General features: G+C 57.5%; 3 protein-coding genes across 5 annotated transcripts; all 3 read left to right on the top strand.

Moving 5' to 3' along the window:
* The first annotated feature begins 2,317 nt into the window (after window positions 1-2,317).
* On the top strand, window positions 2,318-11,476 carry MATK (megakaryocyte-associated tyrosine kinase). 2 transcript variants are annotated; one of them, XM_015651957.2, is made up of 13 exons: window positions 2,318-4,502; window positions 7,049-7,104; window positions 7,310-7,423; window positions 7,577-7,692; window positions 8,000-8,219; window positions 9,095-9,188; window positions 9,280-9,345; window positions 9,466-9,565; window positions 9,654-9,738; window positions 9,912-9,985; window positions 10,080-10,275; window positions 10,611-10,697; window positions 10,822-11,476. In XM_015651957.2, exons 2-13 carry the CDS (start codon window positions 7,096-7,098, stop codon window positions 11,002-11,004), a joined length of 1,344 nt encoding a protein of 447 aa, XP_015507443.1. In that variant the 5' UTR covers window positions 2,318-4,502; window positions 7,049-7,095; the 3' UTR covers window positions 11,005-11,476. The 2 variants fall into 2 exon arrangements, with proteins under 2 accessions (XP_015507443.1, XP_015507442.1); XM_015651956.2 differs by lacking the exon at window positions 7,049-7,104.
* A 101-nt stretch (window positions 11,477-11,577) lies between these two features.
* LOC107215626 (complexin-3-like) lies at window positions 11,578-15,222 on the top strand. The gene is made up of 3 exons (XM_015651958.3): window positions 11,578-12,427; window positions 13,050-13,137; window positions 13,436-15,222. Exons 1-3 carry the CDS (start codon window positions 12,273-12,275, stop codon window positions 13,655-13,657), a joined length of 465 nt encoding a protein of 154 aa, XP_015507444.1. The 5' UTR covers window positions 11,578-12,272; the 3' UTR covers window positions 13,658-15,222.
* Window positions 15,223-15,531: 309 nt separating this feature from the next.
* On the top strand, window positions 15,532-24,492 carry RAX2 (retina and anterior neural fold homeobox 2). Of its 2 annotated transcripts, XM_033520198.1 has the most exons (4): window positions 15,532-17,884; window positions 19,279-19,305; window positions 21,270-21,520; window positions 23,340-24,492. In XM_033520198.1, exons 3-4 carry the CDS (start codon window positions 21,278-21,280, stop codon window positions 23,781-23,783), a joined length of 687 nt encoding a protein of 228 aa, XP_033376089.1. In that variant the 5' UTR covers window positions 15,532-17,884; window positions 19,279-19,305; window positions 21,270-21,277; the 3' UTR covers window positions 23,784-24,492. The 2 variants fall into 2 exon arrangements, with proteins under 2 accessions (XP_033376089.1, XP_033376088.1); XM_033520197.1 differs by having other exon boundaries at window positions 15,532-19,305.
* Window positions 24,493-26,559: the final 2,067 nt, after the last annotated feature.

Below are 26,559 nucleotides of genomic sequence, written 5' to 3' on the forward strand. Positions count from 1 at the left end.
CCCTGAGATCCATCCCAAGCCCTGGCATGAGGGTCCTGCTTAATTTAGTTCTCCACACTGACAGTGAGAGTTTGGGGTCTCCCACCAAATGAGTGTCCTACTGTCTATAAATGTCCTCAGTGTTTCTCTGTGCCATTGACTCCTCTGTCCCATTTTTTTTTGCTTATGTGGAAAACCACAGAATTTATTGTAGCACATAAAACTGCACAGTGACTCAAGCCCTCTCCCATCCTGTTTGCTCAGTTGTTCTTGGTTTGATACGCAGCAGGAAAGGTCATTTACATGTAATTACTTTTTTTTCATTAACAGAAGCAATTTTCTTTACTGTGAAATGAAAGCATTGACTTTCCTGATCAATACCAAATAAGCAAACATTAAAATCCTACAGTTACTAATGTTAAATATAATGAAAGGGAGCCCAGTTTGATATTAAATTATAATTGCAATAGCCAGTCTTGCCTGAAACCTCTGTGGCTCAGGGCAGAAGGTTGATGAAGAAGGCTTCAGCTTGGACACCAAAATCTTGGTTTCATATTTTCAAAGGCATTGGCTACTGTAGCATTGGGTGAGGTTTTTGCAATATCAGCTTAATTTCTGTGTATGCTGTAATGGTGGTGATGAACTTCTAAATAACTTAAAATTCCATTTTCCATAGTGTGTGGGAAGAACTGCAGATTTCTATGTATTTCCTCCTTATAGCTATCTTCATTTCAGTTGGGTTGTTACCATTTTATCTCCTTCCTCTCCTGGCATAGTTTAAAAATGATGGCTTTGAGGGGAAAAATCATAATCAGGGCACTTGAAATCTCAAAAGAATACTTTTGATGAACACAATAAAAATAAGAGAGACAGGTGGAAGAGCAGAGGGTGAAGGAGGTGGAAAAAATTACAAACAAGAGATACAGCATAGTAATCATATTGCATGCATGAAATAATGCTCATATGATTGCAATTTTTGCCTGTAATAAGTGCTGGGTTTGTCTGATATCTTGCATTTTAAATAGTCCATTGCAGGGAGTTTTGCTGTCCTATAATTCTCCAAAACTGTACAACCCCTGATGGGACAGTGGAGCCAGTTGGGGGTCAGTCTCTTTCCCAGGTAACAAATGACAGGATGAGAGGAAAAAGCCTCAAATTGCAGCAGGGGGGGTCTGGGTTGGATATGGGGAAAACTTCTTCATGGAAATGGTGGTCAGGCACTGGCACAAGCTGCCCAGGGCAATGGTGGAGTCACCATCCCTGGAAGTCTTCAAACAACATGTGAATGTGGCATCCAGGGACATGGATCAGTGGTGAACATGGAGGTGTTGCTGGGCTGATGGTTGGACTTGATCATCCTGGAGGTCTTTTCCCACCTTACTAATTCTGTGATTCTGTGATTCCATAATCACTACAGAAATCTCAGTGTTGTGTAAGAGTTGAGTTGCCTGTAGCAACAGTTCCTTTCCTTCTGTTATGTTTCCTTCCCTCCCACTCCTTGCTCTAGAAGAAACTCTTCCCACAGCAAAACATATAGCGAGATATATTAAAGAAAAAAAAAAGAAAAAAAAGAAAAAAAGAAAAAAAGAAGATATAAATCCCACACACACTCTGGTATCATGTGTATCCTTTAAACATTTTATCACTTTAGATTTCTGCCCTCTAGCCTGAAGAGCCTGAAGCTGCCAGGTTTTCTTGTGTGGGTTTGGAGTTTTCCACCATCCTTTGGATGATCCTGGGATCCTGGGCTTCAGGGGCTGCTGTTTGGGAGCAGCAGTGTACAGCGTGGTACAGACATGGAGACACTTCCTTCTCAGTGGTTTTGAGCAAAATGGACTGAGCTGTAACATGGCTTTGGTGCTGTCATGGTGGTACTTGGAAAAGGAGTGCAATGGAGAGAACCAGAGGTGGATGCTTTGGTTGATGTGATACCACCACAAGAGAATTGCCACAGGCTTCAGCTTCTCTTGTTGAAGACTGTTATGATGAAAGCTGTGTGTTAAAGGCTGGGAGAGCTGGGGGTGTTCAGCTTGGGGAAGGGAAGGTTCTGGAGAGAGCTCAGAGCCCCTGGCAGGGCCTAAAGGGGCTCCAGGAGAGCTGGAGAGGGACTGGGGACAAGGCCTGGAGGGACAGGACACAGGGAATGGCTCCCAGTGCCAGAGGGCAGGGCTGGATGGGATATTGGGAAGGAATTGTTGGCTGGGAGGGTGGGCAGGCCCTGGCACAGGGTGCCCAGAGCAGCTGGGGCTGCCCCTGGATCCCTGGCAGTGCCCAAGGCCAGGCTGGACGGGGCTTGGAGCAGCCTGGGATGGTGGAAGGTGTCGCTGCCCATGGCAGGGATTTAAAAAGGAATGCTATTCAATGTCAACACCAACTGTTCTGGCATTCAGTGACTCTATGTTTCTGGATGGACTTAGAAATCTTTGCTTTGATAAATCATGCTTTCAGTCAGTGACGTTCCCTTTAAATGCTGGAAACTGGATGTCAAAGACATGTTTGCTCTTATGACTTATTGCCATTTTCTGGTTCCCTTTTTGAAGGTTTGAAATGCAGGGCAGACACCTCAGGCTGGAAGGTACATTTCTGGTGAATCCAATGGTACTGTCCAAGGGAACTGAAAGGGGTTGAGTTGGCAAAAGAGAGCCTGTGGGTTAGGGATTGCTAATGCCCAGATCTTGCTGAGATGACAGGAGCTGGGTTTTTGTACAAAATGTGTGCTGTTCCTGACAAATATTGTTGCCCATCTTTCCACCTCCAAATTCTGCTCCTTTGGATAACTTTGATTTTGCCAGGAATGGCACTGCTCAGTAATTTGCTCTGTAGGATGTTGAGCCTCACTCTCCCTCTCATCCAAATGCAGGATGCCAGGAGGAAGACTGGTGAGTAGACAAAGCCTCAGCCAGGAATGTGAGACACTTTTCCATACTAATGCCCATTTACACAGTAACTTTGGAGGGGCTGCACAGTCCCAATGTTTTGGCTCTGTAGCTTTTGGAGGGACCCAGGCATGTGGGGTTCAGTGGTACCCACCGAGCCAGGCATTGTCTTTGTAGCACCAGAAGGGAGAAGGCAGTGTGAGGTCCTGTGTGTTAAAGGCTCAGGCTCTGGCTGGGTGGCATGTGCCAGGATGTAAAGGGAACAGCAGCTCAGGCAGAAGCACATGGCTGTGCAGGAGGACAGGGAAAGCCCATTTATTACCTCTGGGGGAGTGTTTCCTTGTGTGTGACACCAAGTTCTTCAGCCATGGTCATGTCTGTAACAACAGCCGGATGTGGCAAAACCCAAAAGTACAAAACATTTCTGTTTGTCACAGGGAGCCTTGTGCAGATCCTGGGAGTGCAGCTCAGAGGTGTACAGATGAACTCGTGTTTATTCTCCAGCCTGAACAGACCAGGTTCCTAAGGATCCATCCCTACAGATACAGGGAATAATGCAAGGAGTGCTCCTGGGGAAACCCACCCCAAGAATCCTATGAACAGTCTGGCTTGAATGGCTTAGGGAAGTTGTTTGTGGATCAAAAGATATAACCAGGACCTGAAAGTACCAACTAGTTTAACTTAGTTTTTTTCTACACTGCCTTTGCCCTTAAATTGCCAATATTTTCTAAAGGCTTAAACATAATTTTATTTTTATTTTTTTTTAAAGTACACCCAAAAAGATCCCAAGACCCCTGAATGAAGTCTGGTGTTTGCCTACAACTGCATTTTCTTCTTTTTCACCATTTTGCTCAGATTATTGGAAATGCTGAACATTAGTGCAGAGCTGGTGTCTGGTTTTCTGGCTGGGATGAACTGCAGAGGCAGTTATTCCCTCCCAACTCATTGTGGATGCTGCAGGATACAGATAAGCTGCATCTCTTTAACAGTGGTACTCGTTTTAAGGTCTCTCTGCCTTTGCCTGTCCCAACCTGCAATGCCTCTGCATTGTCACCCCCAGAGGAACAGCAAAGAGTGGCCACGATCAACTTGCTCTGAGGCTCACAGAGTCGATGTTGAGACAAAATTACACTTGGGGATCTCTGGTCCCAGCTCTTCCTCTCCTGAGGCTCAGCCTCCCCGAGAGCTGTTGCCACCACAGGCACCCATACCATTGTCACTGCTCTGGCCAGGCCAGCAGTGGTGACAGCAACTGTCCCTGTTTGCAGGGGGATACTGATTTCCCCACAGTGCCACAGGGGACAGAATCTGGTAAACTCCAGTTCCTTTCTATCAAGGGTTCATAACTGTGCCCTCAAAGGGCAGAAGTTGATCTAAGTGTTGTCAAATAATGAGTCATTTCTGCTGGAGGTTTGAGGGCGCAGGCGGTGCCAGCACAGGGACCGCCCGGACGCTGCATCACAGCCTCACCAGCAGAGAAATCAGGAAATTGGGCCCTGCCTCTGTCTGGGAGCTACCCTTAAATGTAGTGCTTGGCTCTGTGTAAGAAGGAAAGAGACTCTCCAGGAGTTCAGGAATCCAAGTCCAGGCTCAGCTGTGAGCTTCCCCTGACATCGCTGCCCCTGGCTCCACATGGCCACTGCTGAGGTAAGAGCGAGGTCCAAGAGGCGCTGAGGGCAGATGAGGTGTCCTCCTGTCCACTCTGGCAGCAGGCAGGGATGGGCACAGTGCTGAGCACGGTGGGCAGTGGGGGGAATGCCCGGGTGTCACCTGTTTTCCAGCAGAGGAGCTGTATCTTCCCTTTGTCTGACTGACACCCAGTGCAGCCGTGCGTGTTCTGGAGGGGAGTGCACAATGTGTCGGCTCCATCTCATCCAGAGGTGCAGCCTCCACAGGCAGTGTCCCCTCCTGTCACAGTGCTGTCAGGTCTGGCACCTCTCAGCACTGGGAATAAGCTTGAGCTCTCCAGTCCAGGGTTGGGACAGTTTTACCAACCCCCAGTATGTTTCTGTGCTTCTCAGCCTCAGTGCAATTACCCAGGTTTACCAATTCATAAAACTACAGAACAGCCCCAAAACAAAGAGGAGGGCAAATATCTTCTCTCAGGCTTTCTGTCTGCATACTCTGCTTGTGGGAACATTCATTCCAGTGATGGGAACTTCATGGATCAAACACCTCCAGGAACAAAGAGTTGCTTTAGGACAGGGCATGTGAGGAAGGTGATTCACTGCTGTCCCTGCTGGTGCCTGGGTGAGGCACTGGCTGGTGGCCAGGCTCTGCCAATGGCATGTGGTGGTGTGTGTCCACCACCCCGAGCCCCAGGGCTAACTGGGCAGAGGAGAAGCTCTTCCCTTTGGTACTTGAGTGGAGGATCTGTCCCTTCCCAGCACCAATTGCTGTCTGCACACGGGGGCAGAACTGACCAAACAGTTGCTGCTTTTCACCCGAAATTTCTGTCCTGGAGCAGCAGAAAACAAAGGACAGTTGTCAGAGCTGCCATCAGCCCTCTTGGCTCAGCCAGCACGTCCCTCTTTGGATCAGGATGTGCCACAGCAGGGGTGTGGAGCAGACCTTGTTCTGAAGCTCTGTGTTCATGGGGTCCTCACCATCCTGGAATTAATCTGAGCTGCACCCAATCACATCAACCTTTGGCTGTGCCTGCTGGGGAACAAGCACAAGGTGACCTTTCCAGCCCCACCAGGACAATGTGTGCCATGAATGGGCTGCAAGGTGAGGGGATGGCAGTGCTGGCTAACAGTGGCTTCTGGTAGAGACAAAACTGCTGCCTTCTGATAATAACCTTGTAGCAGCTGCAGTTGTCCCTGTTTTGTTGTTGTGGATATGGGCTGGCATAACCAGATAAACCTTGGTTCCTCACTGCCACAGAGATGAGTTTACCACCAGTGATGCAGAGTGGTGATTGTGACTCACCTTCCAAAGGAGCAAAGTCATCTCTGCTCCAAGGAGCTCATCCCACAGCATGGGATGGAAGGGGCTGCAGGAGAGGGGGGGGATTCTACCCCTCTGCTCTGATTAGACTCCAGCTGCAGAGCTGCCTCCAGCTCTGAGACCCCCAACATCAGGAGGACGTGGAGCTGCTGGAGCCAGTCCAGAGGAGGCCACGGAGCTGCTCCAAGGGCTGGAGCCCCTCTGCTCTGGAGCCAGGCTGGGAGAGCTGGGGGTGCTCACCTGGAGAAGAGAAGGCTCCAGGGAGAGCTCAGAGCCCCTTGCAGGGCCTAAAGGGGCTCCAGGAGAGCTGGAGAGGGACTGGGGACAAGGCCTGGAGGGACAGGACACAGGGAATGGCTCCCAGTGCCAGAGGGCAGGGCTGGATGGGATATTGGGAAGGAATTGTTGGCTGGGAGGGTGGGCAGGCCCTGGCACAGGGTGCCCAGAGCAGCTGGGGCTGCCCCTGGATCCCTGGCAGTGCCCAAGGCCAGGCTGGACGGGGCTTGGAGCACACTGGGACAGTGGAAGGTGTCCCTGCCATGGCATGGAGTTGAATGAGATGGGGTTTAAGATCCGTCCCAAACCATACCATTCCCTGATTCTATGATCCTCCTAAGGAGGTGACAGTGGAGATGAAGGACTCCAGTATGAAAAGACCCGCAATTTTAAATTGCAAAGCTGTCATATGCATCCCAGCATGACCAGTTGGTGTCAAGGGCATCACAGGGACATTGCACAATCATCCCACAGCCAGTGCATGTGACAGTCCCACCTCAGCCCAGCCTTTGCTGTCTCTGTCCTTGCTGCTAGGCAGCCCCTGCATCAGCCCTGCTGCATCCCACATCAGCAGGGCCATGGTGACTAAGAGCTCCTGAAAGAGGAGGTGAAAAAGCAAGTTCCTGGTAAAACCACATTACTCCCACACAGCTGTGGTGCTGGGCTCCTGCTGTGCCAGCAAAGCTGGTGGGAGCTGGGGCCCCTCTTTGATGGCAGAGGCAGAGAGCAGGAGTGCTGGGTCCTGCTCCCATCCATGTGTGGGACAGGAGTGTCCCCAGGACACAGCTGGCACTGGCAGAGTTTTCAGCCTTTTCCTCCATCCCGTGGTGCGAGGCTGTGTGAGGGACAGGAGCTGCACTGGCCAGGGGAGCCTGTGGGACAGCAGCTGTGGTCTGGGACAGCAGCTGTGACCTGGGCCAAGCCAGCTCAGCCCCGACCCTCCACAGTCCCTTTGGTTTCTTCTGCAGGTGGCAGCAGGAGAGGACAGGGAGTCCCTGATGCTCTGACGGTTGCCATGTCTGGGGTGAGCGGGGCTGCACAGGGACACCAGCAGTGCCAGCTGGGGGGACATATCCCCCCAGGACCAGAGTGGGGTGGAGGAGGGCTCATGCCCAGTGCCCCTGGTCCCCAGACAGGGCTTCAGACAGTCCTTGGGGCTGGCTCTGGTGCCTGTGGGAAGCAGAGGGGTCCAGCTCTCTGTCCCTACTGACGTTGCTTTCTCCTTGCAGAAGCACTGGCCCCCCGGGACGCAGTGTGTCACCAAGCATGACCACAGCAAGCCCAAGCCCCGGGAGCTGGCCTTCCGCAAGGGTGACATGGTCACCATCATTGAGGCTGTGGAGGTGAGACCTGTGGGTGCTCAGGCACACGCTGTGCTGAGAGGGCATGGCCAGAATGGGACTCCAGTGCCATCAGCTCAGCTGCCAGAGCCAGTCCCTTCCTTCCCAGAGGGATCCCCCCTTCCTTCCCTTGCTCTGACACCCTCTTGTCCCCAGGGCAAAGGCTGGTACCGCGCCAGGCACAACGAGACGGGGCAGGAGGGGCTGCTGGCAGCCAGCGCACTGCGGGAGCGCGGGGCCATCCGCGCCGACCCCAAACTCAGCCTGATGCCGTGAGTACGCCTGGGGTGTCTGAGGGGACCCCAGGGGACTCAGCTGAGCCCCTGGGAGCTGCAACAGCAGATGAGCCCAGTGTGTTCCCCCCATGCATGTTTTGGGTGGGCAACTGGGGACAGAGCATCCCTGGCGATGGAGGGATTTGCAGGGGCCAGTATCTGGCTTTAAGGACCCTTAGTTGTGCCCACCCAGCTTGGATGGACCCCATGGAGAGGGGTCTGTGTAGCTTTGGCAGGGGCTCTGCTTTCCCCATCTCGCTGCTGCCCCTGTGGGAAGCCCACTGGCTCAGCCCCCTCTCCTCAGATGGTTCCATGGGAAGATCTCAGGGATGGAGGCAGTGCAGGAGCTGCAGCCCCCTGAGGATGGGCTGTTCCTGGTGCGTGAGTCTGTCCGGCACCCTGGTGATTACGTGCTGTGCGTGAGCTTTGGCAAGGAGGTGATCCACTACCGCGTGGTGCACGAGGAGAACACACTCAGCATCGACAGCCAGCAGTACTTCTCCAACCTCATTGACATGATTGAGGTGAGACCCCCTGGGCAGAGAGTCCCACCGGAGCCAGAGAAGGGCAAGGACCTCTTGAGCTCACACAGAGACAGGTCCTTGTCCTGTTCTGGGTGGTTTCCATTGGTTTTCATTACCTGCTATAATTCCCTATCCCCTTCAAAGGCTTGTGGTTCCCACTCAGTTTGGGGTACAATGGGCAGATCTGGGATATCCCAAGGATGTCTCTGCAAACCAGCTGTGCCAGCTGCAGTCCCAGTCCCTGGCCAAGGCCCACATTACCCCTATCCCTGCTTATTCAATGCTTCACATAGCAGGAAGACCCTGGTGGCCTCTGGACTTTGAGGCATTTTGCTGTGTCTCACTCCACCCAAAGGTCCCTCTCACCTGCTGACCCCACAGGGCTCCCAGGCTCCTGTGTGAGCTCTTGCCCCTCCAGTGAGTTTTTCCTAGTTGTCCATCCCTCACCCTGTCTGCTCTCCAGAGAGTTTCACTCTCATGTTTTCCTTTTAGACACAACTTTTGGGTGGCTCCTTTCCCTTCTCAGCCGCCCCAGCCCCACTTTAAAACTCCAAAGGTTGTCCTGTCCCATCCTGTCCCATCCTGTCCCATCCTGTCCCATCCTGTCTGGCTGTTTCTGCTCCCATCACCTCTGCAAACTGCCCTCAGCTGCTGCAGCAGAACCTGTGGTTCAACTGGTAGAATCTCATATTCCCTTGTGTCCATCATGGTGTTCCTCTGGTTGTGCCCAGAGGGGAACAAGGCTGACACATGGGTTGCCCTCTAGGGTGGCAATAGTGCGGTCTCATGGAGTATCCCAAAGTTGTTCCCTGGACTCACACCCTGAGCCTGAGGGTAAGAGCTGGCATCAGCTCCATCTGTTCATCCCTTGGCAGCATTACATGAAGGAGCAGGGAGCCATCTGCACCAAGCTGGTGAAGCCCAAACCAAAATCTGGGATGAAATCAGCTGAGGAGGAGTTGGCCAAAGGTAGGGCATAGTGGGAGGGGGCTGGGTCTGCATTTTAGGGACAAGGCTGCACTGGTGGCCCCTGCTAACCTGCCCTTGTGCCCATGCCCAGCTGGCTGGTTGCTGAACCTGAAGCACCTCACACTTGGAGACCGCATTGGGCAAGGCGAGTTTGGAGGTAGGTGAGAGGATGGGGCTGGATGTTCCCCAGGTGCAGCTTCCCCAGATGGCACTGCCTGATCCCCCTCACCATCTCATAGCATGGGGGGCTCAGCCTCACTCTCCCATGCTCTTCCAGATGTCCTGCAGGGCGAGTACATGGGGCAGAGGGTGGCTGTGAAGAACATCAAGTGTGATGTGACTGCCCAGGCCTTCCTTGCTGAAACAGCTGCCATGACGTGAGTGCTTCATGGAGGTGTGGCCCAACCCTGCCTCGTGGCCCAGGACGAGCAGGCACCTCCTTAACTCGGATCTCCTCCATTCCAGGAAGGTCCGGCACAAAAACCTTGTGTGCTTGCTGGGAGTGATCCTGCACAATGGCCTCTACATTGTCATGGAATTCATGAGCAAGGTGAGAGCACCTGGCTGCTCCTCAGCCTGTGGGACGCATCACCACTTAGACTGGGGACAATATCCCTGTCTAGGGGCTGAGTCATCACAGATGTCAGGCACTGCAGAACCTGTAGAAGACAAAGTCTCCTGGAAGCCTCATCCTGTTGGTCCTGACTCATTTTATCCTGTCAGGGCAACCTGGTGAACTTCCTGCGCACACGGGGCCGGGCGCTCGTCTCGACCCAGCAGCTCCTCTTGTTCGCCCTGTAAGTCCCTCTCTCTCCTTTGGGCTGGGATCCTGCATCCCCCTGTGCGGCCCCAGGGCCCCCACGGTGACACTGTCTCACTCACTTGTGGCAGGGATGTGGCTCAAGGCATGGACTACCTTGAGTCCAAGAAGTTGGTGCACCGGGACCTGGCTGCCCGCAACATCCTCATCTCTGAGGAGAACGTGGCCAAAGTGAGCGACTTCGGCTTGGCCCGGGTCAACCCCAAGGGTGCAGATGCCACATTGCTCCCTGTGAAGTGGACGGCACCAGAGGCCCTGAAACACAACGTGAGTGACAGTGAGAGGGAAGGGGCTGGCCTGAGGGTCCTTCCAAAGCATCTCACCCCTTTGGGTTGCCCCTCCTTTTTCCCTGCCCCATCCCTGCCCCACAGTGACCTCTGGTACAGTCAGCCCTGCATCTCACAAAATTCTGTCTCTGTCCTGAGCAGGCACGCAATGGGAATTGGGGCAGGATGGTGGGACTGGGGGGTGTTCACATCATGGGAGCTGGGGGGAGGGGGCAGGGGGCAGTTGATGTCCTCTGTCTTGCCCTCGGGAAGCAATGGGGTCCAACAGTGCAGCCCTCAGCTGGCATCAGCCTCCCCATCTCCTGCTGCCAACAGAGATTCTCCTCCAAGTCGGATGTGTGGAGCTACGGGATCCTCCTGTGGGAAACCTTTTCCTTTGGACGGGCACCCTACCCCAAGCTGGTGAGCACTGTGCCAGGGAACACCACAGGTTACACCCCTCTGGCACTGATGGGACAGGGACATCCCACTGCTCCCTGACCAGAGCAGGGAAGGGGGTTGCCAGCTGGCTTCTCCATCCTGGCAGGCCCTGAAGGAGGTGACAGAGCTGCTGGAGCAGGGGTACCGCATGGATCCTCCCGAGGGCTGCCCACCCACCGTCTATACCCTAATGAAGAGCTGCTGGGAGTTGGAGCCAGGCAAGCGCCCGTCCTTCAAGAAACTCACAGAGAAGCTGCAGAAGGAACTGAAGCACCTGAGGGACATTTAACCCCCATCCTGTTACCAGGACCCAGGACCTGAAGCCCCAAGACCCTCCAGGGTTGGGAGTGGTAGGGCAATTGGGGCCAGGAACAGAAAGAAAGGCTTGTGGTGCTGCTCTCTCCCTGTGGAGATGGGGCAGCAGCCTCCCTCCATCCCAGCATGGTACTTCTACCCACCTTACAGCCCAGAGAATGTTTCCATGGGATTGATCTCCCCTGACCCACCAGAGTGGGGAGCCCAGACCCCAAGGGAGCCATGCCCACACCCCCTGTGCTCAGCCCCAGGAGCAGATGCTGCATGTGGGGTCCCTTCAAGCTGCAACTCCCCGTGATGAGAGACAGGACTGGATATTTCCATCGGTGGAGGATGAGACCCCATCCTGACTCAGCGCTGCCCCAGCACCCAGCCCCACACAGGGATGCCAGCACAGCCAGCTAAACCCCATGGATTTGGACTCTTTGATTAAACCAAAGAAACTAGCTCAACAGCATCCTGGGGTGAAATTAGGCCGATCTCTCACTTGGGGCCTGACAAAGCCCAGTGAAAGGCTTTGGGGGGACCAGGAGCTCGGAGCCCCCGTGCCATCCAGCCCCTTTCCCATCGGGGCTCTGTGCAGCAGGGGATTATGCTTTAATCAGAGGCTGTATGGGAATTGCTTTAGTATAGATTACAGGCACAGGGCACATCCCCAGCAGTGGGTAGCCCCCAGCCCTGCAGGCTCCCAAGCAATCTTGAGTCTTGGTGGACAAGGGATTAGCGGGGGCATGAGGCTGCTGCGCGGGTGGGTGCGCACCCACCACTGCCTCATCTGCTGCCAGTCCTTTGGCCCTCGATTGTGTTTTTTCGGCTAATCCTCTTGTGTCTCCTCTGTGCTGACATCCTGCACCACCAATCCCCCTGTAGTTCTGGGTGCCCACGGCATGGGGCTCTCCCCAGGGCTTGCCCTGGCCCCATGGCTGCTGCCCCAAGTTGGGACCCATGTAATGGGGGGTATTTCAGCCTGACCCAGTGTGTGCTGCAGTTCAATGGCTCCTTCCACCTCCCCATCACTCTGATGTGGCAGCACCTGCTGTCCTCCCACACTGCCACTGTCCCCTGCAAGCACCCTTGGGTGCAGCAAAGGGAAGGTCTTTCCACCCTGGCTGTGGCTTCCCCTCCTAATGCCTTAATCCGCCCCTGATCCGCGGTGCCCCTGGGGCTGGTCCCACTGACCTTGCAGGCACTGGGACCTGGTGGGCACCCTGGGGCAAGATCTGTCACCAGCACCCACCCGCCATGGCCTCCTTCTTCACGGCTGCCCTGAAGAGCTTCCAGAGGGGCAAGGACGAGTCACCCAAGGGGGCCCCCAAGGATGACAAGGCAGCTGCCCTGCCCAACGGTGTGGCTCGCGAGGAGTTTGAGGAGTACCAGCGGCAGCTGCTGGAGGAGAAGTAAGGCTTTGCTGGGGCTGGGCGGGTCACTAGGGTCCCCCAACACACCAGAATCAGGATCCCACCTGCTGTGGGCTTTCCCCAGGGTGGCACAGGACGGGGACAGGGAGGCAGCTGGGGCAAGAGACAGTGCACAGAAGGTGCTTCTCAGTGTGTCTCCCCCACAGCATGGGAGGTCCATGGAGGTGCTGGCACAGGGCTGTAGCAGCACCTTCGTGCACCACAGGTGACAAGGAAAACCTTCAGGTGTCAGAATCCCAGGATGGTTCCAGCCCAGCACCCTTGGAACCAAGGGACGGGGGGTCAGCACAGGATTGGATTAAGGTCCCACCTCCCCAAGACCAGGTGCTGTGGGAACCCAGTAGCTCAGCACCAGGGAGATGAGAGGCTGCAGGAGGAGCAAGTCCCTGCAATGGGCACCTTCATCAAGCACCTCTGAATCTGGCTGCTGAGCTGGGTGCACAGGATGTGGCTCCTGGTCCCACATCCTCACTTTAACCCTCTTGGGGATCTCAGACCTCCTCCCTACTGCCCTAGACCTGCTCTGCAGGAGGACCAGGGTGATATCAGGGGACCTGGGGGACTCGGTGAGGTGGGGGTGATGGTGTGGCACCTACTGCAGGATCGAGCGGGATAAGGTGTTTGCACAGAGGAAGGCAGAACGGGCCACGGTGCGGATGCACCTGCGGGACAAGTACCACCTGGCCCAGGTAAGAACCAGCCTGTCTGCAGACCTCGGGGGTTCCCCTTGACCCTACATTACCCAGAACAGTCCCGGGCCCATGGCTGCCCTGGATGGGAGGGATTCCTGAAGAGGGCAGCAGACGGCCACTGTCTCTGACTATCTGCTGCCTGCCCACTGTTCGTCCAGCGTCCGAGTCTGGCACTGGACAGTCCTGGAATGCCCCCGTGTCCCCAGCACCCTAGGACTGGCTGTTCTCTGTCCCCCGTCCCCCAAGGTAGGCACCGTGTCTGTCCCCGCCCGACACCCTCTCCCACCGCGTTTAGGACGAGCGGGACGACGCCCAGGTGCGCGTGGCCGGAGGTGCGGTGGAGCTGCCACAGGACCTGGCAGCCGTGGTGCACAGAGAGGAGGAAGAGGAGGAGGAGGATGGCAGCGCCGGGGCCTTCGCCTTCCTGGCGAAGCTGCGGGAGGTGGAGCTGCCGGCGCTGCGGGGGCGAGCGCTGGGCGGAGCGGAGCAGGTGAAGGAAAAGTGCGCCCTGATGTAGCTCCGTGCCCGCCCCGGGGGCACCGGCAGCTCCTGCCCCGGGAGCCACGGAGTGCAGAGGCTCTGGGTGTCTTTACTTGGAGTGCGGGTCCCGATACACATATTAGGTGTGGATTTTCTTCCCCGAAACCATTCCCATTAGCTTTCCCAGCGTGTGCAGCCGTCATGGTCAGGTCCCTCGGTGTGCTCCTGGTGTGAGCGCCCGTATGGGGCAGGTCCTTGACTGTTACCCCCCATCACCAGCCCTGGCACCAGGTTCCATTCGGCTCAATAAATACAGCATTTGCCGGCACTATTCTGGTCGTCCCGCCGTATCCCGCACCCGTACAGTCCTGGTTGTTGAGGGGACACGGTGACTGGAGCCGGGCTGCCCCATGTCCCCTGACCCACCAACCAGCCCAGGATGCTTGGCCACTGGGTCCGTCCCCGCCTTCTGCAGCAGCCCCCACTGGGACCCAGTGATCACCCTGGCTGTCCCTCGGGGACAGCACCGGGAGAAGGTGTGGAGCATTTACTCCTATGCTCAAGCATCCTCTGCCAGTGCGAGCAGCAGGGGCATCCCTCTGGCCAGGCCAGGGCGCCCGGCCGCCTCTTGCCCCGCCAGGGACTCTGTCCTGGGCGCTCCAGCAGCAGCGCTGGCTTAAATGCCGCCGCGCCGGAAGGCCGGGGGCTGCTGAGATCACTAATACCTGCCTATTTTAGCGAGGTCTAATCTTCTGAGTCGCCTGTCCCCGAGGACTAAGCTCGCTGAACCCGTGTGAAATGTTCGGCCAGCGCTGGCCCCAGGGGCACCTCCCGCCGGAGCCGGAGCCGCCGGGAATCACTGTGTGATTTCATGCTGTGTGTGCATGAAAGGAAGGACGCGCTGAGCCGCCTCCGTCCTCCCCACGCCGCTGCCATCTGCTCCGGAAAGGCTTCGGGGACGGCCCTGCCGGGCTGCCCACGGCCCCGGCGGCCGGGCTGGGACGGGCAGCTGGATCCAGGGGGCTGGGAGCTGTGTCACAGTGCTCAGCACTGTCACCAGAGCCATCGCACTCAGCCGCCGCTGAGGAGCTGGAGCACGCGGAGCAAGGAGGTCCCTGGATGCACGAGGTGCCCAATTTCCCCTGGAACACCTCTGGGTACCAGGTCCAGGGGCTGGTGGCTGCTGGTGCATCCCAGAGAGTGTGAGACAGGCTTGTCTGGGCCTGACATTGGGGAGCCTCCTGATGTTTGCTGGCCCCACTGTCTCTGCTGACCTCATCATCCCTGATGTCTCTGCCACTATTCCCAATCCCGTTCGCCAGCTTTTCTTCAGAATTTAGGAAATCTCCCTTCAGGCAGAAACCCCACCTGGGGGATGGAACCGTCTGGGCCACGCCAGTCCCTCGCCAGGTCCCTGACAAGGTGTTAGCAGCTGCGGCACCCAGAACAACGCTGATCCCACCCCACATCGCTGCTCTCCTCAGGGCTGGCTTCGCCACCAAGTGCCAGCTGCTGGGATGGTGGCACTGAGGTTTGTCACCACCACCTCAGTCCTCCATCCCGGCTCCACATCAGGGCCCCATCCTGGGCTGATGGGCAGCCCTCTCCCAGTGTTCCCAGCACAGGGACTCCCAGCGCCAGCTGGGATTCGGGTCAGGACCCTCCACCAGGTCTCCTTGGCTAATCGTCCTGCCCCCCCGCCCTCCCCATGCTGCCACCTGCCTCCCGCTCAGCACCCTTTTGGGTCACCCCTGCTGCCTCCCCGCCTGCCCAAGGCCTCTTAATGAACTAAAAAAGTGATAAATCCCCGGCCGAGCTGGTCACGTGAGGCCGGTGGCCCCCGGCCGCCCCCCGGCCCGACCCCCGCCTCCGGCCCCACCGCCCCGGTAAGCTGACGCAGCGTCTCTAAGCGTTAGCAGCTTTGCGCGCTAATAGGATTAGGGAGGTTTAAAACTGTCATTTGAGTGAACTAAACCCCCTGATACTCTGCATTGCACCTTCTTAACCAATTTGCCTTCAATTAGGGTAATTGGGAAACTAGCAAAGAAGTATAGCATTAATATTTTAAAGTGATGAAGTGATTACGGGCCTTGGACAAGGAAGCAAATCAATTTGCTATCTGCTCCTAAAAGGCAATTATAATCATTTGGCAAATCAGCCTGCTGCCTCCCCCCGGGCGAGGCAACACCTTGCGGTGGCCGTGGGGCCGGCACGGCACACCCAGCGCCGGGGCCGGGCAGCTGGGCAGTCCCCTGCCCCCAAAGCCGGCACCCCGGGGACCTCCCTGCCCCCCGGGCCGCTGGGGCGCTCTGGGGGAGCATCAGTGAGGGGCACGCGGCTCCTGCGCTCGTCACAGTGGCCAGCACGGGCGCAAGTGGGGTCCAGTTTGCGCCCCGGGCCCCACACATCGCCCCTGCCCTGGGGATGTCCCTGGTACCTCCACAGGCAGCCCCTCCCTGCTCTCCCCTGCACTCTCTTGCAGCACTGCATGGCATGGGGGTGTCACCCCACCCCCAGGGGCCGCATGGCCCACCTGTGTCATGCCATCCCTGGTGTGTGGTCTTGCCATCCTCAGGGCAGTGCCAGCGTGTCCCTGGGGTGGCGGCACACTGTCCCCGGGGCGGTGGTGTGCCATCCTCAAGACAACATCACACTGTCCCCAAGGAGGTGTGAGACAGGGCAGGTGAAGCCTCATAACCTGGGTAGGGACAACGGGATGGCCTTGGGGTCCACACCAGGGCACAGAGTGGGCTGTGGGGTCTCACCAACAGCAGCTCTTGTGCAGAGGGCACAGACCCTCTAGGAGCCAGCAGCCATCTGGCACAGGGTGCTGGGGTCCAAAAGCCCCACAGTGACATTTGCTATCCGAAAGGGGAAGCGTGGCAAGGAGGGGAAGGGAGTGGGAGGAAACCCAGACAGGTCCGGGGGCGGCGGTGGTTACAGGTGGCAGGAAGATGGTTTTGGGAGAAAGTAAAAGTGAGCAAAGAAAGAAAAGGGCAAAATCCACTGCAGATGATGGGAGCTGTGGGCAGCTGTGGGCAAGCACATCCCCCAGCACAGCCCAGGAACCCCACCATGATGTTTCCATCATTCTTTGGGACCCAGGGGCAGCAGTGGGAGTGGGGAGAAGAATAGTAGTCCTGCTCCTCAGCCTGGTTGCCTTTGTCCCACAGCCCCTCAGGCCAGGGCCCATGGGCATTCCCCAGGGATTGTCCCCTTGGCTGGATCCCACAGCTGGTCCCCACAGAGTGTTCCCATGCCTGGCTCCAGTGTTCAGTCCCATGCCCCTGATTCATCCCCACACCTGGTCCTATGGGCACTGCCCCATGGCTGCTTCCCACACTTGGCCCCCCTGCCTGGTCCCTCTGCTCTGGTCCCCGTGAGTGTTCCCTGCCCAGTCTTCATACCAGGTTCTCAAGCCTGTTCAGGGGGGGTGGTCTCCGTGGCTGGTCCCTACACCTGGGCCCACAACCAGACCCCAGAGCAGATCCCCAGACCATGTCTGCACCCTGGGTCCTCACAGTGGGACCCCATGCCTAGTCCCCATCCCTGTCCCCACACCTGTCCCCATCTCTGCTTCCCACATGGGCAGGGCTCTGCAGGCAGCATCACTGAGAGCCACAGGGCCACCCAGGCTGTCACAGGGCCACCCCCAGACATGCCATCCCTATCCGGGGGGACAACACCCGTCACTGCAGCATCCCCATCCCACCGAGGCTTGGGGCATCTGCCCTGGACCCCATCCCTGGGGCAGAGCCTCTGCAGCCCAAGGAAATCCTGCCCCCTCCCCCTCCATCCTTTCTTCTCCGCTCCCCCTGTTTCTAATTCTTTCTCCTCGCCCGTAATGAGGGGATTACACGGCAAACTCCAGCAGGACGCCTTTGTGGGGAGACAATCCGAGTGGGGAAGGCAGTTCGGGGCTTTGTCCGCCCCTGCCCCCCCGGACCCGTGCTGGGGGGACATTTAGAGCAATTACTTGTCCAGAAAGTAACTGTCAATCATTCTTAAAGGGGAAGGCCTCCAATTAATAACCTCGTCTTAATCCTTTGGACTCATTTCCAATCTGCGGTGCCTTGGTGACATCTGCAACACTAAATAAAGATTCTCCCGAGCCTTAGCACGGCGGTTCTGTGACAAATAAGAAGACTAGAGGCAACTTTGGCTGCCAAAGCTGCGAGATTGGTGAGGTTGAGCCGCTTGTTTGGTTCCCGGGAGGGACCAGCAAAGTTAAATACTCCTGGAAAAGCCGAGTTGGGCCCAGCAGGTAACGCCGTTTTTTTCCAATTCGGGACAAAGCGCTGAGGGAAGATGCTGAGAAAGGGAGTGGGTGTCCCCAGGGTGTCCCCAGGGTGTCCCCAGGGTGTCCCCAGGGTGTCCCCAGGGGTGGTGTTGGGGACGGGGCTGGCACCATTCCCTGGGGACTCAGGAGCGGGTGTGGGCACCTGCCAGTTTCACTCGCCCCGAATCACAGAGCCAGGGGCAGGAGTCACCCATGCTCCTACCACCTGTCCCAGGCGGCTTGAGCCCAGGGAGCCAAATTCTGGCACCCAGATGGGCTTCCAAAGGCAAAGAATGGGGTCCCAGTGGAAGCTGGGGCTGTCCCTGGACTGTCTCTTCCACATCCCCTGCTGCCAGAGGAGGCCTCTTGTCCTCACGGATGTTCTGCTGCTTTGCAGTTCTCAGGAAGTAAGGTTTTTTACCCACTTTTACCAGGGCTCAATATTGTTTCTGCTGCTTTATTGGGCATCTTTACCAGCAGCCATATCCTCCCCCCAGCTAGCAGCCCCCACAGGGAAACTATGAGCTGGGGAATAGAGGAGATGGGGGTAAGAACTCTCCTGAGATACTGGATCCTTATGGTTCCCAGCACAGGTTTGCAGCTTAAAAACTTAAACTCAAAAATTGCTGCTAGCATGACAGTGGCTGCAGGAAGATGCCCTTTGGGAGCCGGATTTTAGCAATGCCCCCACCCTGAGCTCAGTGTGGCCTGTTTCCAGGCAGGATTCCCAAAACACTGGTGGCAAAGGCTTGGGAGTCCTGAGGCCAGTCCCTGGAGGATGAGGAATATGGGATGTTTGGTTGGTGCTGATGTCCCCCCAGCCTGATCTATAATGCTTCCCCAGTTCCCCACTCAGGGACATCTTTGCCCCCCCAGCCAGGCCGAGGCAGATGGGGGTGGGGGTCCCACCCTTGCCCCCATCCCACAGGGTCTGGTGCTGCCTCCCTGCTGCTGGGTCACTGCTGCTCTGGGATTTTGCTGTTCTTGGCTCATCTGTGCTCCCAGGTTGGGGTTTGCTGCTCTCTGGAGAGTTTTTTCCTCATTTGCTTTCTGATGGGGTCAGGGGGTGAACCATGGGGCTCCATCTCTGCACCTTACCCCTGTCCCCCCACCATTGCCCCACTTCTTCTCCTGCTTGCCCCATCTTATCTCCAGCCCCTCCAGCCTCTCTCACCCCAATGCCCATCTCACCCATTCCTATTGCCCCAGCTCATTCCAGCTCCCCCCCCAGCTCTGGCTCCCCCCATTGCTCTATGAGGTCATGGGACATGGTTGGGCAGGGCTGATGGGGGTCCTGATGGGGTGCTGGATCCCTTGGGGGCTCTGTACCCTAGGAGGTTGCTCTAGGCGCTCAGCCCCCCTCTCTCCTCTCCTTGCAGGTGCAGAGCTGCGCAAATGAGAAGCAGGTAAGTGAGATCAGGATGGCAGTGGGGGGCCCCATCCCCTCCCCGTGTCCCCAACCCCGGAACACACCATGATGCTCACACAGTGACCACAGGGCCCCTGCTCCCCTCAGCACCCCCCCCTTCTCTGCTGCCTTGGGACACCCCAGGGTGCAGCACCCAACACCCCTGCCCTGACTTGTGGCTCTCCTGAGGCACCCTGAGACTGCTGGGCTGGACCCAGAGCCCCCAGGGCTACAGACACCCTGCGAGGAGCTGTGGGGCACCAGGGGAGGCTTGCAGCTCCCAAAGGGACACACACTGTGCTGCACTCTGCACACACAGCACTGCATGTGCACAGCTCCTCTGTGAGTACTGCACCCACTGGGTGTGCAACACACACGGCACATGCACAGCTGCACACACTGCACACACTGCACACACTGCACATGCACAAACTGCACACACTGCACACACTGCACAAACTGCACACACTGCACACACTGCACACACTGCACACACAGCCCCCAGGCATGCACTGATTGCAGTGGACACACTGCCCACACCACACACCCACAGCACACGCTCTAAGCACACCACAGCAGCACATGCTGGTCATGTTGGCTGCACTGCACACAGATACAGCACATGCTGAACAGGCACTGCACAATGCACTGGCCTTGCCAATGGCACTGCATTTCTGCACCGCATGGTCTGTGCCATGTGCACGGCACATGCTGCACACACACTGCGTTCCCACAGCTCCTGTGCTCACAGGCTGTGTGTGCCCCACACACACTGTGCTCCCTGCACACCCACAGAGCTGTGCACAACCCTGCATGAGCGCTGTGCACACACCCTGAGCCCCCTGTGCAGCAGTGCAGACACTGCACAGCATGTGCTACATGCATGGCACAGAGGCACTGCACCCTAGCACTGCTCCCAACCTGGCACAAAGCACCCCGCACACCCCCATCCCTGCACCTACACATCCACACCGTGCACATGCTGCACGCCTTCCACTGCATGCTCAGCCCACTTCACGTTCTCCCCACACACCTGGGCCTTGCTGAGAGCATCCCTGAGCACCCCTAGGCCCCTGCCCATGTACAGGCACAGATGCAGCCACCACGGGCACCCCCACACAGACACCCCTGTGTGCACAGCCTGGGCAACACCCGACACCCACCCGCTGCCCTCTAGGACCCCCATTTACCCCCTCACGGCGTGAAGCCGCTCTCCTTTTCCCTCCCCACTCCCTCTGAGGCATTAGGTGAGTCGGGTCTGGGAAATACAGTGCCTTCCCCTTGCCCCAGGATTACGGTTTTCTGCCCCATTTCCATGTCTGCTGACATCCTCACGGTGGAAAGAGACCCTTAATCCTCTGCAAATACTGCAGGAAGATTTCAGATGCCGGATAAAAAGCTTAAAGATGAAATGCTGTGAAGGTTGAAAATGCTTATAAGCATCACTAAAATGGTTATTAGCCAGGGGACAATGCTGGGTCACTCCTGTCAAGCATGGGGACTGACATTGGATCCTCCAGTGCTCCAGGGCCAGCCTTCACCATGGAAGAGACTGGACAAGAGGAGCTGAGGAGGAAGGAGGGAATTAACCTAGGCTTGGTCCCCTCCAAGCCAGGGCAGAGAGAGATCAGGTTGGCTCTCTGTGATGGCACCTTCATAAAATCTTCCATTTTAGAGAAAATCTGACTTTTAGCACATGCCTGGTGACATCAGACAGCAGAGCCAAGTGCGAGGCATCCCTTGGATTCTGGATCAGTCCCCGGGACCGTGGATCAACCCCCAGGACACCACAGCCCTGGGATCCTCTGCTGTGGCAGAGAGGATTATGCCTTTGCATAACCTGTTCTTAGTGCCACCCTATCTTCCCATCCCTCTGTTTACTTGTCCATCCATCACTGGACTGGGGACACATGTGGGGTCCAAAGCCCCCACACCCCTCCTAACTCTGCGGTGCCCCTGCAGGTGCCACCATGTTCCTGAATAAGTGTGAGGGGGACCTGGGAGAGTTGCGTAAGCCAGGGGACGGCGAGGCCACCCCACCGGCCACCACCGAGGAGGAGCAGCCCAAGAAGAAGCACCGGCGGAACCGCACCACCTTCACCACGTACCAGCTGCACGAGCTGGAGCGTGCCTTCGAGAAATCCCACTACCCCGACGTGTACAGCCGCGAGGAGCTGGCCATGAAGGTCAACCTGCCGGAGGTCCGCGTGCAGGTAGGCAGGGCAGCATCCCAGCACCGTGGATCTGTCTCTGAGCAGTATCAGAGGGACCCCGAGGTGCTGGAGAGCTCTGCTCAGATCTCAGCTCTAGTGCCAATGCCTCCCTCGGTGCCTCAGTTTCCCCATTGCTTGAGATGGAGTTGGCATTTCTGCAGAGCCAGCAGCTCCTGACAAAGCCAGGGAAAGGGTTTGATGACTGAGCCTTGTTCCTCCATGGGGTCCCAGTTTGACTCACAAGGTCCCAGTTGGGCCCATAGGTCAGAGGCTCCACTAGGGCACAGAGATGGTTTTCAGAAATATTTCTGTCTTCTGGTGGTGGCTGCTCCCATCCCTCCTGCTGCTCACATGGGAAAGTGGCCAAAAAACCCACCTTGGCTGATTATGGCACCTTCCAGGTCTTTTGGACCTTCCAAGTCCAAGATCCTCATGGATTTGAGGTTTTTAAGCTTGTTGGAGCAGGACAAATTGGCGGGGCAGTGGGATTGGGGAAGTTTTGCTCCTTAGGCTGCAGGAAAAGGCTCATGGGGGGTCAGCAGAGCCTGGGAAGAGCCTGGGGTCCCACCAGTCTTCTCCCCACCATGCCTGGACTGATGGGATGAGATCAGGGAGGGAGAAAGGGTCAGGAAGCTGAAGTATCAAACCCACTGTGAACCAAAGAAGTAACCCCCAAACAAATGAAGTGAATTTCCAAGGCCTCAAGCCCCAGTCAAGACAGTGCAGCCTTTTTTGTGGGTGTCCAAACCATAAAGACACCTCTGAGCAACAACCAGTTTCATAGAATCACAGAATTGTTCAGGTTGGAAAAGTGCTCTGAGACCATAGAGTCCAATTGCTCCCTCAGCACTGCCAAGGCCACCACCAATCCATGTCCTTAAGTGCCACATCCACACGTCTTGTTAAGTCTCTCCAGGAATAAGGACTCCATCACTGCCCTAGGGAAGAAGTTTCCACCAATCTCCAGCCTAACCCTCCTCTGGCACAGCTTGAGACTGCTTTCTTCTGTCCTGTCCCTTGCTCCCTGGGAGCAGAGCCTGACCCCTACCTGGCTTCACTGTCCTGTCAGGGAGTTGTCAGAAATCAGGGAGTTGTAGAGAGTCAGAAGGTCCCCCTAAGCCTCCTTTTCTCCAGGCTGAGCTCCCCAGCTCCCTCACCTGCTCCTCATCTAACTTGTGTTCCAACCCTTTCCCCAGCTCCATTCCCTTCTCTGGACATGCAGTTTACACCAGTGCAGCCCATGGAACCCTCCCCTTTCCCACCCAGCCATCCATCTTTCCTCCCCTTTGCCTCCTGCAGCAGCCCCCTGTGCCCTGTGCTGCTCTGGGGACATGGGGACCAGCACTTTAATGAGCAGTTCCCACGGGGCCAGACGTCACCACAGGATTTGGGTTGCTGGTCACTGTCGTTCCCGCTGGGTTTTGGCGCAACTGTAGCTGTTTAACTTACAAAAGGAAGGTCAGATAACATTGTCCCATGGACTGCTGGGAGCCTGCAGGGCCAGGGTGCACTTTCCCATGGAGCAGAAGGGGCTGTGCGCATACACCTCTCACTTTCCACACCTTGAACATATCCTTGGTCTCTGGGACTTGGGGGAGAGAAGAGGTCTGGCAGAGGTGCTGAGATTGCTGGAGCCCTGCAGGACAGCCCTTGTGGGATGGGGTACCTCATATGGGACACCCCCATCTCGAGCACTCCACATGGGTACTGCAGAATGGGGCACCCTGTCTGGGGCAGAGACATGGGGCACCCTGCACGGGAGGCACACTGCAAGGGTCCAGCTGGGCACAGTGAGCTCACCTTGGCTCTCACCTCGCAGGTCTGGTTCCAGAACCGACGAGCCAAGTGGAGGAGGCAGGAGAAGATGGAAGCCAGTTCCATGAAGCTTCACGACACTCCCGTGCTCTCCTTCAACCGGCCCCCCATGACCCCCAACGTGGGGCCCATGAGCAACTCCCTCCCACTCGACCCATGGCTGACATCCCCCATCTCCAGCGCCACCACAGTCCACAGCATCCCCGGCTTCATGGGAGCCCCCCAGGCCCTGCAGCCCCCCTACGCTGGGCACTCCTTCCTCAACACCCCCCCACCGATGGCGCAGGGCATGCAGCCCATGGCCCCCGCGCCCTACCAGTGCGGCACCCCCTTTGTGGACAAGTACCCGCTGGAGGAGGTGGACCAGAGGAGCTCCAGCATCGCCTCGCTCCGCATGAAAGCCAAGGAGCACATTCAGACCATTGACAAGACCTGGCAGCCCATTTGATGAACACTCCCCTCCGAGCTCCCCGGCTGCCGCTCCCAGCCCTGGTGCTGGCTCGGCCCCACAGCGGGTGAGGGAGGACGGTGGGTGCTCAGCAGGACCAAAGCTGGCACCGGGCAGGGATGCTGGACTGTGTCTTCCCCACACTGACCCAGCACCAGTGGTGCTGGGGGAGCGAGTCAGGGTGCTGGCTGGACCCCATGGCTGGGGGAAAGCACTCCAGGAGAGCCCCTTTGCCTTTCTAAGGCACCGAGATCATCTGAGGACATGGCTGAGGCTCAGGTATCCCATTGTGCCACCAGACCACCCACCACACCCCAGCTGGACATCTCCTTTCTCCATACCCCCTCCCCTTTCCACTATTCTTTTTTGCTTTTTTTTTTTTAATGCTGCAGATTTAAACAAAACTGAACAGAGAGCTCTAGTTTTGTAGGGAGTACCTGGGGGGATGTTTTAGCTGTGTTGGGGCACGCTGCCGGTCACGCCAGGAGATGTGCCGGCACCAAGAGCACGGGTGTATTGTGAGTAAAGAGATAAGCTGGACAGCTGCTGCATGCTGGAGTCGGGTGCTGCTGGGGCCTCAGTTATGCTGTGCCCTCCTTAGCACTGTGTGGTTGCCAAGCCTCTGCAGAAAAGAGCTTTCCTGGGGGCATGGGAGCAGCCCTGCACACCCTCCTGCCCTGCTCCCTTGGGATGCTGCGTGCAGGTGTGGGCCAGGTCCAGGCACAGATGACCTGATGCAGCCCCAGCTGGGACTGGCTTGTGCTGCACCATGGCCTCAAGAGCTTGTCACAAGCTTGGCTGTCCCTCGTGGGCTGTGCCCGCACTAACACTCCCAGAGGTGCCAATGGCAGAAGGTTGCCAGAACTGTGCTGGTGGGAGGATGGGTAGCAGTGGAATCCCCGAGGCCCCTGGCCTGGGCTGGTGAGAGAGGGGGGCCCGGCTGTGAGCCCTGGCTCACAACAGGGCTGCTGGGGCACACCAACACTTGGCTTATCCCTTGCCATTGTTTCCTGCCAGGTGGGAGCTGGGTGGTAGTGACAAGGTGCTCAGGGGTCCCCAGAGTGGCTTTGCAGCTCTGGGGGCCCCATCTGCTCACCCGCTGGAGCTCGGGGCACAGCCATGGCAAAAGCCAGCATGGCCCCAGGGCCTGGCCGAGTCCACAGTGCCTTTGAGGTGCTTAAGCACAGCTGGGATAGCAAGACGGGACTTATCCCTGGGTGAGTTCGTGCCCCGGGACCCTGAGGCGTCCTAGGTTCCAGGGGTGCCCCAGTTCCTGGAGAAATCAGACGAGGGATAACCCTCCCCCCACCAAAACGCTTCCCCAGAAAATCTTCCCACTTAGGAGCTGACAACAGCCCCCAGCCCCATCCCCACCGTGTCCGCCGGGCCCAGACCCCGCTCGGTGCCCCCCCGCACCCGCCTGGGATCTCACCCCAATGCGACCCCCCCGGGCCGGACTCTGACGTCTCCAGAGCCCCGGGCTCGGCCGGGTCTGGCCGGGATGCCAGTGGGCCCGGCGAGGCACTGACCCCGGCGAGACCCTTCTCCTTGTGCCCCGTACCCCGGCTGCTGCTGCTCGTCTGTTTCGTTAGTGACAATTAAACCTTTAACAAGCCATTAAACGCATAATCGATGCTCCCCGGCTCCCCGGCCCAGCTAATGGGGTGAAGCGCCCCGGCCGAGGCGAGCTCCGGCCGGCAGATAATGAAGCAACGGCTGCGGAAGTAATGGGGTTTGATCCGGGGGACGGGACGCGCTCAATGGGGGCTGCGCTTTTCACATGACATAATTGCCGAGGCTGGCGCCAGCCCGGGGCACCCCTCGGCCTCCCGAGCGCCAACAAAGGCCGGCTGGCGCTGGGAGCGGCAGCGCCGCACCCCCGGCTCGTTTGATCGGAGCCTAATTGGGGCTCGGGTGCTCCCCCAGCCCGGCCCCGCAACCGCCGAGGGGCCCCGGCGGGAGGATGCGGCTCCTTGGGGCTGCGGCTTGTGTGAATTACGGAAATGATGTTTTCCATGAGGTGGCACAGGGAATGTCAGGGTACCCTCACTTGGTACCCCCTTTCCCTCCCGTGGGTGCGCGTGCTGCGCTCCGCCTCCTGCAGGAACAGGCAAGATTTCTGCCCCCAAAAATGCCATTTAAACTCAAGGAGGGCGCAGAAGCGCCGAGCTGCCTGGCCGGACCACTTTATTGGTGCTTTCCCCGTGGATACCCGCTGGAGCCGGCCCCAGCATGTGGGGGTTTGTTTGGCAAAAATACAAGCAAAAAGGCTTTTCCCCCCCCCCCTTAGATCCCAATCCTGTCTTGAAATCGCTCACTGCCCAGATAGGGCCGGTTCCTGGACTTGTACTGTGAGGAGTGGGTGCTACTGATAGCGCTGGGAGCACCAGGGGATGCTCCCACCCCCTCGTGGCCGAACAGGAGCCCTCCCGCTCCCACCCCCTGTAATCTCCTCCCGCGGGATTTGCCCCCTAAGCTGCTTATTTCTCTCTATTTCTCCCAGGCCTGAACGAACCCAGACCTGCCCCGGCACGACACCTCGAGCCCGCTGAGCTGTGCTCTCTGGGCACTCTGCCCCTGGCGCTGCCTGGTGGTGGCTTGGCACGTGGGGCAGGAACTACCCAGGGTTGGGGGGTGGCACTGCCCAGGGATGGGGACTGGCACTGCCCAGGGATGGAGGGTGGCACTGCCCAGGGATGGAGGGTGGCACTGCCCAGGGATGGGGAACTGGCACTGCCCAGGGATGGGGGACTGGCACTGCCCAGGGATGGGGGAC

This window comes from Parus major, chromosome 28 (assembly GCF_001522545.3).
Source record: "Parus major isolate Abel chromosome 28, Parus_major1.1, whole genome shotgun sequence".
Lineage (NCBI taxonomy): Eukaryota > Metazoa > Chordata > Aves > Passeriformes > Paridae > Parus > Parus major.